Here is a 14,946-nt window from a genome sequence, read left to right on the forward strand (position 1 = left end):
GCTGACAAGTCACGAATCATGATCGGAGCGATTCTGGGATTCGAACCTACCACCACGAGAATTGTTCAAATGCAATTCCCCCCAAAGTTGGTAGTGAGAACAAGTGTTTCATGTTTCGTGGCAGAAGAGACCGCAATCAAGAATGCTTGTGTTCTGCATGATATAATTATCTTTATCTTAATATTATATAACTCGCTGATAAAACATACAGGATGGGGCTTATGGATACATAGTGAAACTCGTTCGTGTACAGACACTGTCATTCCTGAAAATCCACGTTTCAGTAGATTGCTGCCAATGCGTAAATGTCTATGAAATGAAATATTTCTGTACCAAAGATTCGTTAATCTTGACATTTAAGATTTAGTGGGGAATGCTACCGTCCAAATAAGTCGTTGCACTGCACATGTTGAGGTAACAGGATTGGGTGAAATGAAATGCAATAAACACACGCCACATCACGTGAGTGGTATACAGATCGGAGCGTTGTAACCTGAGAAAACAAAATATAAATGAAGGGAGCACAACTTCTGGTCAATAGCAGACATACCAGCTCACAAACAATTGACTTGTTTGTGTAGGTTTTGTCGAATCCAGTTGCTCTCCTAGCAAGTGAAGTAGTCCGAGTTATGATCACAAGAATGATGTCCTCCAAGCCATTCAAATTACAAGAACAGAGATTGTATATACTAGTACGTGTATTAAGTCAACATCGACATGATACACTTAATCTACATGTGCATGTTTAATATCTTCGAGGGTTGAAATAAAAGTTCGCAGGCTCAAATATAAGAAATTGCGTAAAAGTGAAATTTACGACATAAACACGAGTCAGTTGAAATAAACCTAATCAAGCGAGTCCTATCTGATCTAAGTTCGTCGTTTGTTATACTTTCACTCAATTAAAGTCACCCTCAGTCACATTCCAAATAATAAATCATGTAGATGACAGGCAATGCTGAGATACAACCTTTCTATGAAGCCAGGATAACATAAGTGATAAGGGACACACATCACAGTACAAGGTCTAAATATTTGTCAAGTGATAACAAACAAATAAAACGGCAAAACCCTGTCCATATCCAATACAAAACAAATTTCAATAAAGCAGGGTCGATTGTACGACTCTGACTATATAATGCGTATATGTTTATTAATCACTATCGAATAGTGATGATGCTAGGTGTTCGCGAAAAGGTGAGCAAATCCTACCCCACTTGTGTCATCTGTCACAAACACATGCAAAGACAAGCGAATTGTTAGCCTGAAAAAAAAATGGACCATATGGTACAAGTCAAAATAGGTAATTTTTCAGTGGAAAGCTCCCGAAGAGATGAATTCATCCGATGTTTGTCCCAATATGCATTCACGGAAATTTGCCCACAAATAGGCTTAGAAATTGCATTACTGCAGGAAATGCTGGCATATTCACATGTTTTCCACAAATAGCACTTTATTTGTAATATGTACTTCAGCAGAAATATCACCCTGAAGTCATTTTGTTTAAACAATCTGCTTTTGTGTTGAAACGTTAGACTCTTTGGTAAATCAGTACATTTAGAGAAAATCCTATACACTTACAGATGAGGGAATGATATAAAGATTGCCAACAAATCATTTCATACAATAAAAATTCTTGAAAGGCCCGATGAGCAACAAACGAAAAACAATTAATTGTCCTCACATTACCTGTTTTGATATATATATATTCGCTTGACATAATTCATTTGTAATCCAGATCAAGTAAACCATTTTGTAGACATCGCATAGCAAATAATGACGATGAAAACCTGTGGATTCCTTCTCGAAATAGAATAAACTTTGCTTGCTTGTTTGTTGTTTAAGGCCACAGCCTGGAAATAATCGTGTCTGGAGCCGACAATCCGGTGATTGGTGATATGTAAGGATCCACGCAGTCGGGATAGGATGACAACGGTCAACACATCACCATCTCTTACAACAAGCAACAGTTCTAACCCGGAATATCCACGCGGCCGGGGATCGAACCCCGGACCTTCCGCTCTCCGGGCGGACGCTCTACCACTTGACCACGGAGGCGGTCCTGACTGAATAGAGAGTGACATAGATCAGTATCATATATATTTGACTAAAACGTGATGCCTTGCAATTAATGAAAATTCGTAAAGAGTTTAGACGTCAAATTAAACATCAAGACGAATTTTATAACTGTTTATGATCTACAACAAGACTCAAAATATACTGATTCCTGTCAAGCGGAAACATTTCTCTGGATAATAATGAAATGTATTACTCAGTTTTATCAAATAAGAACGAGAACGAGTGTGGTGGTTTGTATTTACTATCAACATTATATCCCTACATTTTCCTGAATGATTTACTTCTTCATATTGATTTATTTAATCATGTAGATCTGTAATTACCACAGCAATAAATCAAGCATGACTTAACACTTGAAAATAGGGCTACCCGGACCCGTGGTTAGTCACGTGATATACTGTTGAATGAGAAAAATGATCACTACTATAACTCCATGGTTACCTACAAATCGTTAAAAATGTTCGGATATTTTTCTGATTTTTGCCATATTCCTCCTGACTTTTATGCGTTTTGAGTAATGATACAGCTTCTGTCGACTCTAGTGTATGCATGACCAAATCGTTTTATAGGTGTATTTAAATACTTTTTACAAGGGGTACGGTAAAACAATCCTGATCGGACATTTTGTACCCAACTCTTGAGACCTACAGTGGGTGTCCGGGTAGGGTCGGGTAATAGGGGGTCGGGTACCCGGCTAGTACATTTGGACTCGTCCCAGCCCTACTTGAAAAAAACAAATAATATCATCACAAATTATATATTTTCATGGCATGGGGATAAATATTTTTGACGGGAGGAAAATCTCAGATATAATAGTGTATATACAAGTATACACACACACAGTCGAGGAGGAAATATTAATCCCACAACGAGGAAAACCTGTCAGAGGTGCATCGACTGATTGTGAAGGTTTTCACTTCCGCATTCCTTTAATGTGTCGACTGCTACTTCGTGTCACTCCGACCTGCATACCCTTAATACAACAATCACCTTGGAAACCACGCATGAAATAGATTAGAAAAGATGAGGATATATCCGTCTGCGAGTTTGATAAATGACCCATTCATATGCTTTTCGCCGCTCTTTTGCCATTTCAGCCAAATGGTATCTGCTTCGCCGGATAATCGAGACTGGTTATTCTCTGGCGTTGACGTTAGATATGTACTTGATAAAAGGTCGATCCCTGAAAATAAGAGGCTGGTCTGTGTGGTGTGTAGAGGACACCTCCTGTGGCCTTAAAAGGCAAGCGCACGTTGGTATTGTAGGGAGGGAGTGGGATAACAGCATGGGATAAGAGAGCACAAAGGGCTTCCCGTGTGCAACAGCACATGACGTTATCGACTCCCCGATAAAGAGGTGTACGGTTTGATGAGGGTCCCAATTTGATTTAAACATATTTTATTGCGGAAAATCAAATACATTTCGTTACATTGTGGTATGTGAATTCTGTGGTGCAGAATAAATGTACAGTGCATAGGGATGTAATGCACCCCGATTTGCAGTGCAGAGTAGCATCCTTTAGCCGTGTCATGGACCCGCTTGTCCACTATTTTCCCAGTGTTTGATCCTTCATCGATCTGCACCATGTCGTCCTCGTGGGTTTTCATCCAAGTAACCATGACTTGCATGATTTATGATTTCGCAGGCATCACAGTTGCGACCATTAAATGTTGCAGAAACCAACGGTCATGGGTTCAAATCCCACATTCGCCCTGATTATGTTTCCAGGTTTGTCAGCACCATATCCTTGATCCTTGGGTTGCAGTTCCGGTTTTCAAGGGAACTGCAATACTGGTCGAAGTGGCGTTAAACTAACTCACTCAACCGCTTATCTTAAATGGAGCCGACACGCCATTATGCACCTTAAATATAATCGTGATACCAAATCGATTCACTTATGGATAAAACAGCTACTCAAGTACTAAATACAATGACTGATCCCATGCAAACACTCTTCGAATGAGTGAGTGAGTGATAGAGTATGGTTTAACGCCGCTTTTAGCAATATTCCAGCAATATCACGGCGGGGGACACCAGAAATGGGCCACACACATTGTACCCATGTCTGGAATCGAACCCGGGTCTTCGGCGTGACGAGCGAACGCTTTAACCACCAGGCTACCCGACCGCACCCTCTTCGAATGTCACTTAGGAGTCCAGACAGAGAGTTAGGTTTCCGCTTCTGAATGCAAGATTACACACCAGACATCAGTTTTATACTTTGTTTTGACGAATTGTAAAACATTACTATATTGTCTACTTAAGGACAAGGCGGCATGGGTGGCCCAGTCGTCTAATGCCTCGCGATTTGCTGTGTAGAGATGCGTCCCTTGGGCATGCCAGAAACCTATGATTGTAGGTTCGAATCCCTGTTCGCCCCGATTATGTTTCTAGGTTTGTACCCTATCCCTATCGTGCTCGTAGGTTTTACCGAAGTGGTAAACGTCTGAGACCAGCATCACTTCGGTCTTTCCTCCCACATTAAGCTGACACGCCGTGATATAACTGGAATACTGTTAAAAGCGGCGTTAAATCCATCTCACTCACTCACTAACTCAAGTCACAATAAGATTTGAATGACGTCAACAATGCCATCCGGATGACGAAAACAATACACTGTTATCTCGTGACATGATATGACCCTAGGGCACAATTTGATTTTTATGAATCCCCATAGGTTTGCCCTCGTAGGTAATAAATACATTTACGCATCTGTTTACATTTTATTTACATCACTGGAATATGACATGATAAAATAATGATAGTAAATAAATACGTACATTTATCAACATACAGAACACTCGACCAGTCGACTTGGCACCACCGTGTGCTGAATACATGTTGTTCTCAAAAGAGGAATTGTGGCATTATCGACATAATTTATCCGCCTGGTTAAACCTGGTCATTTACTAGAGGATGGACACCTTGAAGTTCGAGACAACGGGTTTAGAATGTAGTTACTGCATATCAAATTATTTCATAGCGATACAGAAAGAAAAGGCAGAGACAGCAGCAAGCATGGCCTAAGTTTAAAATGGCGAGGTAATCTAAGATTGACATTTTGTATTGTGCATTTCTGCAAACCTCATTGTTGGATGTAGACCAAGTGCTGCACAAGTACAACAATTCTTAGAAACCCTACATTTTTAAGAACTCATATCAATGTGTATCGAGAGCCAAGTTGTTAAAACCAATTCTGTTGAAAGTAGAGCTGTGTTCGGATTGTATGGGCACTGTAGGAATGTACTTTTGAAACTATTCGTGCAGATCAAATGAAAATACTATAAAAACACTTGTATGGGGATTCAAAATTCTACTCACTCACAGCAGGACACATTGTCATAAAGAAACAGACAATTCAGTGAACTTAACTACCCAGCTGTACACCAGGACCGCCATGTAATGTATCTGTCAATTTCAAATCAACACTATTCATGTGGGTATTTAAAATTGTTATTTTACAGATTGGAAGCGAAATATGTCCATGTGTCCATGATTGTAAAACGTTTTACTCAGTTGCGTGTTGTAACATTTCCCAGAAATGTGTGAAATGTTCATAAACTGATCAGGTACTATATATTAATAATCATAACAATACTCATGTATGGATGTAAAATGTTTCTAATACACAACAGAAACCAGTCATGTAGGAAAACAACACCTTTAGCTAACCTTGTTACATGGTCGTACACAACAAACAACACATGAACAGGCTACTTCTACGTCCTCCTCTTCACTATTGTATTGTATTTGACAGTTTAGTAGATATGTCATGTTTACAAGTTTACACAGTGCCATGTTCAGTTCATTCCTTAGGCCAGGGCTTCATTGATGAGTGATCTTTTTGTGTCAGTCATGACGATCTCCTCCCCGCTAATCAACTTCATGTTTACTGTGAAGGCAATTGGCGAACTAATACCAAACACAGGGAGAAGAGCCTCACGAAACTCTACATTAGCTTTTGCCAAAACAACCTCCCTGTCCAGGTCGATAAAGGCGAGTCTACCCCTCCCAACATCCAGCACAACTCCATAGTGGAGGGTGGCCAGTGTGCCGGGTGTGTAAGACTTTGTGTTACTGTAACACTTCCCCTCCTCCCCCTGCTGCCACACCCTGGTACAGATACTCCCCAAGTGTGTGGTGCAGCTCCTTACACTGACACACCAGGAGCGGCGCTGTTGACAAGCATACCACCCACTGTCCACCTGGCTCTCCTCCACTACACCCATCTCCAGGACAGGCATCCCATACAATGTCCTCACCACACCCACCCTGGAGTAGGTTTCCCAGTATCGTGGTGTGTTGGGGGAAGGGGTGACACTGGAGGGGGATGAATCAAGTGGGATGGGGGTGGAGGTACACGTGCCGAAATACTTCTGCAGCCTGCGCCTGTCACGTGACCGTGTGTCGGGCAGCGAGTTGACCAGCTCACCGTCTGTCGTTACATGGCACACGTCTGTGTTGGCTCGAACAGCGTCCAGTTGGAGTTTAGGGCCTGGAAATAGATTTTATTTGTTACTACAATGAATCATTTTGTTTATGAGTTTTGTTTCAATGATTCCAAAAAGCGCTATAATTTATCGGCTGCCATTTTCATCTGCCTACGAATTTAATGATAACTGTACTTTTAATTTAAATAATAACGCTGTGAAACAAATACACGCTTTTTAGATATCTTTTTACAAAGTTGCATTTGACCTACTTTGCTGTGACTAATAGACCCCAACTGCCGAATTATGTAAATGTTTCAAAGTTATTTCACGATTAAACTATCATTGTAGGGATTCTAAACTCTAATTATACATAATTGTAAAGACCGAGATAGACAAAAGTGTTGTTTCGTGATATCTTTACATTTGAGTGTTCAACAGACACAGTGGTAACTTCTACGTCCTCTTCAGTCACTGAATACAGTTTAAGCGCACTCGCTGGGCGGGGAGATTTTCACGTCAAGTGTATTGACTGGGATAAGTATTTGTGAATGATTTGTATAAACAGTTATATTATTATTATGACATTGCATAACGTATCCATTGTTGACGGACAATCCCGGACTAATTCACACTACTTCCATCTGGTGTGTGATAATTGTGACTTACATTCATCTCAAACCTACCTTATCCTGCTGCTGAAGTCATCAAACCCGGCCCAAAGTTTCACAAATATGGAAGAGATTAAAATTTAAATACGGGCTACTCCCTTTTCCCCAATCGATGTGTGTTCAAATAATTAAATGGAATTTTAAGATCGGTAAACATTTTTGATTATTGATTAACCAAAATATCAATTCTTGTCAAAATTCCTCAGTAAACATGGACATGATTCTCTACCTTTTATTTATGAAATCTCATTCTTATTTTGGCCAAAAACACAGCTGTTATTAAGAAATAGACGATTACTATGTTATCAGAGGCACTTACACATGTTTCACATCAACAACCTTTCACCACCCAAGAAATCACCATCAAAGTTACATGTATATTTGTTTTTGTACATTGAGTGAGTGAGTGAGTAAGTATGGTTTTACGCCGCTTTTAGCAATATTCCAACAATATCATGGCGGGGGACACCAGACATGGGTTTCACAAATTGTACCCATGTCGGGAATCGAACCCGGTCTTCGGCGTGACGAGCGAATGTATGTACATAGTAAATGTGATTCACATGAGTGAATATTGTAAATACACCACTTTTAGCAATATTCCAGCAATATCACGGTGAGGGACTCCAGAAATGTAATTCACATACACATTGCACACATGTGGGGAATTGAAACCCTCATCTTTGACGCGATGATCAAACTGGCCTACCTCACCGCTATATGAGGTGCTTCTATAAAAAAGCTGAACTTTTACAAGTGTTACATATGCATATGTGGTGGCAGACTAAAAAAAATTAATTAAAACAAACACACACAAGGAGTAAACGCAAATTGGCTAGGACAGCATGGCTATGTGATAGCACCTCAAACAATAAAAATCAATAAAAAAATCAAAGAAGTGCAAAGGTCAAGTTGGCTGGTTGGCTAACACCGTCGTAACTGGAAATGGCTGCACAAATGGGAAGTAATGCCTTGTCAATTATATGATTTTTTAGCCTTTGTTTTGACATCCTAAATTTCCCCGATAATGTCGAGGTCATGATAGATCAGCTCCAGCTTATGACGTTTACATTTCCCGGTTGTTTGGGGACTGAAGTGAGAATGTCAGATTTTGTGGAAAGACACATTGCGTTTACATCTAATCTTTTTTATCAAGGACTAACCCTCACAGGCCTGGTCAAGACAATTCAGATATCCAATGATAGACGTTCAGAGGAATTTACCAAATATGACCCGCTAATTGTCGAAAGATGCGCGACGCTGTTTCGTACTATGACCTCTATAGGGAGTGTTGACACATCCCCACACACTGACATTCACCTGACTAGATAGGTTGGTCATGCTTGGGGACGTGGACGTCGTACCCCGATAGCGTGGGTCATTGTTCATGATACTGATCACTGGATTGTCTGGGCAGGACTCAATTGTTAACAGGCCGCATTCGTATGGGAGGAGTATTGTTGGGTGCGGCGTTAGGAAAAACACAAAAACATGTAATTCTTGTAAAAATTGCCGGGTGCCTCTGGTAGAGCAGGACGTCCATTTTTGCAGACACTTGGTGTCATCAACTAATTTACAGTGATTCGGTCACATACTTTTTCATCACTATCTTGCCTTTACTGCCGTATATAATATGTTTCTGTAGATAATCGAGTCTGAATATTCTCATAACGATTTGAATTGTATGCTTGAAGCCTATTTCTTTAAGCAAGTAAGTGAAAATGGTTTTACACCGCTTGGAAGTATTCAAGCAATAACACAACTGGGAACACCAGACATGGCCACACACAGTGAACCTGCATGGACACTTGACACAGAATGTGGGTGAACCTGATTGCAGTTTTTCGCTCAGCCGATATAAACAATATTTGTGAGCTCATTGTCTTTTTCATCATACACCATTGATTTGTGCTACATATCAATGTTTTCTTGTGTTTCATCCAGCTCACCTCCTGCTGTTCTACATTACAGCTTTCTACCGTTCTGGAAGATGCTCCCACAGAAAACATACATGTATGAGAACACCCATACGATTGCAAAACTGGAAAGTCAAACTGCTAGAGTGGTAGTGGAGTAGCCTTGGGTTTAAAGAGTTACCTTGTTCACGCTGGGTTTGACTCCCAACAAGGGTCGAATGTGTGAAGCCCATTCCATGTGTTCTCAGCCATGATTAATCCCTTATACCTCACTACAACTGCAGGAGGTACAAGCTTCCAGCACGTGACTTGTTTTGATCCCTTTAGTATGAATCTTTTCTTTTACATTTACATGTTCCGTTTACGTCATGGACGTCTGGTCATTATAAAGTCGCATCCAGCACACCGGTGATTGATAACACGTACTACGATCAACGCCGGTAACACATGATGGTAATACAGGATATACATTGTAAGCAACTGACTTTTTAAGTGGTTTTGTATGCTAGAATCTATTGCTTAACCCAATTGCCTAATAAACATGAACTACTAAAAATAAATACTTACAGGTGATGAATATGACACTTCTGTTCTTGCTGATGATGTGAATTGCACCTGAGTACCCTGAAAAATATAGTTTTCATTGTAATACATGATTTTGGCACATTTGTTTCTGAAGACTGTTCTCACAGATGACAAGCATTGTAAAATGTGAGTGAGTCTTACACTGATCAAACACACATATGGTTCTTTGAAGCCAAAACCATGATCTGGTCGAATTTAGGATTTGAATCCATGATACTAAGTTCAGAGGATCATCGCACGAATAAGGGGTGCAAATGTACACAAGCAAATGTCGACATGGGCAGCACATGCCCCAACATCAGATGGGAAGCACACAAGTGAAGCTAGTTACCTCATTTTGCCTTTTATTGTGCAGTGAACTACATTAACTGATCTAGATAAAACTTCCTAATAACTATATATTTTCTGACATGCCAGAAGCAACGATTTTAAAGTGTAACATGTATAATGAATATTATCCAAACAAAGGAGGTCATGCATTTCCGAGGCCTCGCCGTATCATTACATGTTATCATTCGAAAATAGCAAGGACGTTTGATGTAACTAGTTGTGGTATGTGGCGTACAGTATCGCTGACTAAACAGGTGGAACTGTTTGCTATACATAACTGCTATGGGTCATGTATCCGTTACCTGGAAATCTAGTAAACTGGTGACATCTTAAAACTTGACAGTAACTCTGACATTCGAGATATAGTTTTGACTAAATAACTAAATCCCATATCGTGTAGTACATACCTCTCAATAATAAACCACGTGTAGGCGACTCAGAAATGATGGATGCTCCGAGTATGAACTGAAAACATATTATTAATAAGCTTGACACATTATGTAAGTTCTATGTATAAATCTAAATACGTTTCTTGGCTAGACAATTTTGAATGATTTCCTTTTCTTCTATACTTCGCAGTTTACATTTTGAGGGGGTGGGGGTTGTTTGTCATTTAACGTACACGTGTGACAACTTCATAAACTTCCTGTGTTGTCAGCTGTTGAGGTCGGCGTTCCTGTGGTGTCAGCTGTTCAGGTTGGAGTCCCTGTGATCCATCTCCACTTGTATCAGAACCTGTTTGTAGATAAATGTATTGGATTTCAATAATTAATCTAACTAAAGTCTTATTATTTACTGCTTTTATATAAACAGAAAGTGAATCTTACATCAATGCACTGAATACATTGGTATACTCTATTAAAGTATGAAGGTTAGTGTAGTTCATTTGGTATTTAATTTGCTTTTCCTGACCTACATCCAGGTGTTATATTGTACCTGTGATGCGACGGATCATCTCCCCAAGCCGATGCCAGCGCCCTTCATGTACCTGAAACAACATCGTTGACCCAATAGAGATCAGAACATAACCTTTGGCTCACACAATAGCTATGTATCCTATCATACCACATATATTATTTATTTATCGACTGCATGTAACATGGGTGTTATGAACGATGTGCAGCTTCATGTTGATTAACATATGTTTTACTCACAATTTGAGCCATGTATGTACTCAATGTAAAGAGCCATTGAAACCCTTTCTTAGAAAACATGTTAATAAAAACAAAATTCTGTTACGAAAGCAATACATTACCGCACTGGTTTCTTCTTCTTTTAATGCTAGGTGTTTATTCTGTTTATGGAGATCTGAAGAGAAAATGACAAACACAGATTGATTACCTTATTGGTAACAGTTTTCCTCTTACCAATCGTACATACGGACGGACGTTCGTCTACATTAAAACTGGGCCAAGGTACATGGAATAGCAAGATACTTTTGAATCGATTAATAATGGTATTAAGGCATTAAAGATAAGATAACTTAAAGTATACCCAAAACAATTAGCTTTGATATAGGATATTGTTCCTAAAGTCCACGATCAGTGTTCCGATATTGAAGAAGCATTCTTACCCTGTAAAGTAGGCTGTTTATCTGGAATATGATCCAAGTCAAGACTGGAGGCAAGACCACCAAATGTGTCGATTAGTTCCATAAGGGCTTTCTGTCCTTGAAAGGAAAGAAGGACTCTCGTGTCTTGTGTGTCATCTTCTGGAAGCTTCCTCTTCAGATTTTCATCAGATTTCTTCTGTAGTACACCGGTGAGAGTAATGCGCTCCTCCTGTCTTGTGGATTCAAGTGTTCTCTGGGTGTAGTCTGTCGTTGATACTATTGAAGTATGGACGTCATGTAAAGTGTCCAGCTTCTCTTTAACCATTTCATTTGGGGCCTGAAGGCACGCATGAATGTCCTTCATGAGTTGTCTCTGCCGGTGAAGGAACCGTACAGCAACACTTTGGAAGACTGTAGTGGCATCTTGTTCCAGCTTTCTCTGTTTATTTCCCAGTTCGTTTTGGTGACTGTTGACAGTTTTCATTCTGACTGTGATATCTTTCAGTTTAAGTCGTTGCTTCTGCACCTGCTCCTGCAGCTGACCCTTTGCTTCCACATAGGCATGATTCAAGTCTTCATTCTCGTGACCCTTGTGGGCCCCTCGATCACATACAAGGCAGATTGCCTGCTTACATGTGTGGTCATACAGCTGCGGCTTGTTGTCAGGATGGTCTCTGCAGTTAGGTTCTTTCATCCACTGCTTCATGGGGATATTCTCCGCCTGGTTGATCTCAATCACGCTGTGGTTTTGATTCGGTTTCAGTGGTTCGTGTATTTTATGACAGTCGGAACAGAGCAGGCTAGCACATTCGTGACAGTACATCACAGCCTTTGCATCATGATCTCCTTCGATGTAGTTACATTTCTTCTCTCCATCAACGTTAGCGGTATAGGCAGCTTCGTTGCGTCTGACATGATCCACTGCTGTCTGCTCCATGTTGAACTCACAGCCACAGGAGGGACACTGTATGCAATTCTGCTTGGCTTGGGTGTCTTGGTGATCAATGCATGGCTTGCATGCAGAATGAAGGCATGGAAGAAGGCAAAGCTGACTCCCATCACAACAGGACTTAGTTGAAAACTGACACATTCGCTCAGTCGATTCTGAGGAAAAACAAGTGACACGATCAGTTTAAAGCTTAAAGGAACTGATTCATCAGACATATTTAATCAGGCTCTTACTTACCGTGTGATTGTATTTTTGTTCATAAGTTACATATATAAGATTGAGTGTCACTTTGTTTAATGCACCTGCTTGATGGACTTCCTCTCTAACATGTACCCTGTCTGGGGACTGTGACCTGGGAACCCCCAATAAAGCATCATATGCCTCCTGTTCCTCTTGTAGTCTCTGAAACGACAGTTATCACTGCATCACAGACATGTATCTTGTTATCAAGATATTACGTGTTAATTTATTTCCATTTAGTTTAGAAGTTGTGCAAAATAACACTTTAAACATATAAGTTGATCCCATTCTCACCTTCTCCAATGTTTCACATTTTGCTCGAATCTGCAGCAATTCATCATTTGCCTTTGACAATTTTGTTTTTACTGAAACAAGAAAAATGCATGGATATCCTCAGATAACAGTTTTATGTGTCAACATTCCGGACATTGCATAGCATTTGTCCATTGAAACTATAGAATTACTATATTTCAGAAATGATACAATGTAGTTGTTTATCATAGACAGGCCGTTGGAAACCAGGATGTTCCATTACCACCGTGAACACTGGCAAAATATGAACACACAATGCCATTTAGCAAGTGTTCAAATGTTTTATTTGGTATAACTCTTTCTTAGTTTAGTACAGATTATCGTATTTTTTTAAGTTGAGTCCTATCCGGCAGTGACAGTGTGGGTTCGAATCCTGGATGGGACTCAACCTAAAAGAGTATGAGAATCTGTACTTTTCTAAGAATGTGTTACCCCAAATATATAACATTTGTTACATTTGACCACTTTCTAAATGTCATTGTGTGTTCATTGATTTCAGCCATGGGAGCCGTGCGAATTTACGCTTGTCGGAGGGGTGCAAAAAGTACGTGATCTAGGCTACCAGTTGTCGGACCATTTTTTCGAAGCCTCGACAGCTGAGTGGGTATGATCGCGGACTTTGAGTGACGGCGATTAGGTGCCTCACTCTGGCAGTATGGGACTCAACCTAAACAAGTACGAGAGTCTGTACTTTACTCCAAAAGTGTTATCCCAAATATAACATTTGTTACTGGCAAAATAGGCAAAATCAAAATTGTGGATAGAAGCGATATTTAACTATATATTATTAATGTCACATTACGAGCTTCAACTTCCTCATTCTTCTTTTCTATCTGTGTTGTGAGATCCCCTCTTTCTTGTATCAGTTGTTCTTCAAGTTCGGCATGGTCTGTGTCTTTTTGTTTAACTTGTTCCTCAAGTCTTTCCATTGCCTAAAAACAAACGCGAATGACCGTTTAAGAAGTAAATATCGACTGCTTATACATGTAGCAGTTTATGTCATTTTTTACATGTAAAATTCCTTTTTGATCTAAACTTCAACGTTGGTGTAAATGCACTTTTAATAATCACTACCATTGTTAAAATCATATACATCTAAATATATATCTCTTCTCAAAACAAGGGAGCTCTTAACATAATAAATGGCGAGCTTGTGCCGTCTCTCCACAACGTACAGAGTGCATGTCAGCTATTTGCCCATCTTTTTCAGCAAGTTGTTTTTTGTGGTGAGCTTCCAGCTTTTCCTTGTTGATATAGACGAGATCTGAACTACCTGAAAATATAATATTGCGAAAACTAGATTTAAAAGACTGTTAACACATATCTTCTGAAAAGAATACAATTTAAAGTTGATATTGTTTGGAATAATTCCTTGCCTGTCGACTTTTGCTATTTATGTTATAAGAATACTTATCCTGGCACAATATATTTCCATTTGATCATATAAAATAAAAGCCAAAGCATGCCACTTCTACATTGGAACACACGTTGCCGTTGGTTACCAAGCAGAGTCCTTGATACTCAACTGTATTCTCATCAGCATGTGGTTTGGTAATTAGGCCTGGGACAGAGACTTCTTGTGACAATGTAAGGATACTAATATCTCGAATAACCAAATTCATGTCGCATACATATTGACACAACATTTTGCAACGCTTGAAAGCTATTTCTGCAGCTTGTCGTTTTGCTAACAATCTCTGGAACACGTGTGTATAAGAATATGCTGCCCCCTGTCACATCCTCAACTCTAACATGTAAATCGATGCTTCATGGTCGAGCAGCGCGGCTTATAATACGTGAGTCCCATAGAATCGGAGACCAACAATCCCTCTGAATAGTTACTGTGACACAATGTGATACAAAGAATATCTGGAAAACAATG

The 14,946-nt window shown here is 39.8% G+C and overlaps 2 protein-coding genes across 14 annotated transcripts in view; both read right to left on the bottom strand.

The window, feature by feature from the left end:
* LOC124139555 overlaps positions 1 to 14,946 on the bottom strand; it is a 95,634-nt gene that overhangs the window by 74,009 nt on the left and 6,679 nt on the right. The gene's annotated exons all lie outside the window — the stretch shown is intronic.
* The window catches only part of LOC124139557, a 77,046-nt gene continuing 66,888 nt past the window's right edge, over positions 4,789 to 14,946 (bottom strand). For all 13 annotated transcript variants that reach the window (XM_048390637.1, XM_048390638.1, XM_048390644.1 and 10 more), the window contains 11 exons: positions 14,240 to 14,337; positions 13,867 to 13,996; positions 13,047 to 13,117; positions 12,815 to 12,914; positions 11,585 to 12,667; positions 11,267 to 11,319; positions 10,948 to 10,999; positions 10,634 to 10,746; positions 10,419 to 10,476; positions 9,664 to 9,720; positions 4,789 to 6,574 (listed from right to left, as the gene is read on the bottom strand). In XM_048390637.1, the coding sequence (XP_048246594.1) occupies positions 5,892 to 6,574; positions 9,664 to 9,720; positions 10,419 to 10,476; positions 10,634 to 10,746; positions 10,948 to 10,999; positions 11,267 to 11,319; positions 11,585 to 12,667; positions 12,815 to 12,914; positions 13,047 to 13,117; positions 13,867 to 13,996; positions 14,240 to 14,337 (2,498 nt within the window). In that variant the 3' untranslated portion in view covers positions 4,789 to 5,891. The remainder of the gene's footprint in view (positions 6,575 to 9,663; positions 9,721 to 10,418; positions 10,477 to 10,633; positions 10,747 to 10,947; positions 11,000 to 11,266; positions 11,320 to 11,584; positions 12,668 to 12,814; positions 12,915 to 13,046; positions 13,118 to 13,866; positions 13,997 to 14,239; positions 14,338 to 14,946) is intronic.

This window comes from Haliotis rufescens, unplaced genomic scaffold (assembly GCF_023055435.1).
Source record: "Haliotis rufescens isolate VD_foot unplaced genomic scaffold, xgHalRufe1.0.p SCAF_9, whole genome shotgun sequence".
Lineage (NCBI taxonomy): Eukaryota > Metazoa > Mollusca > Gastropoda > Lepetellida > Haliotidae > Haliotis > Haliotis rufescens.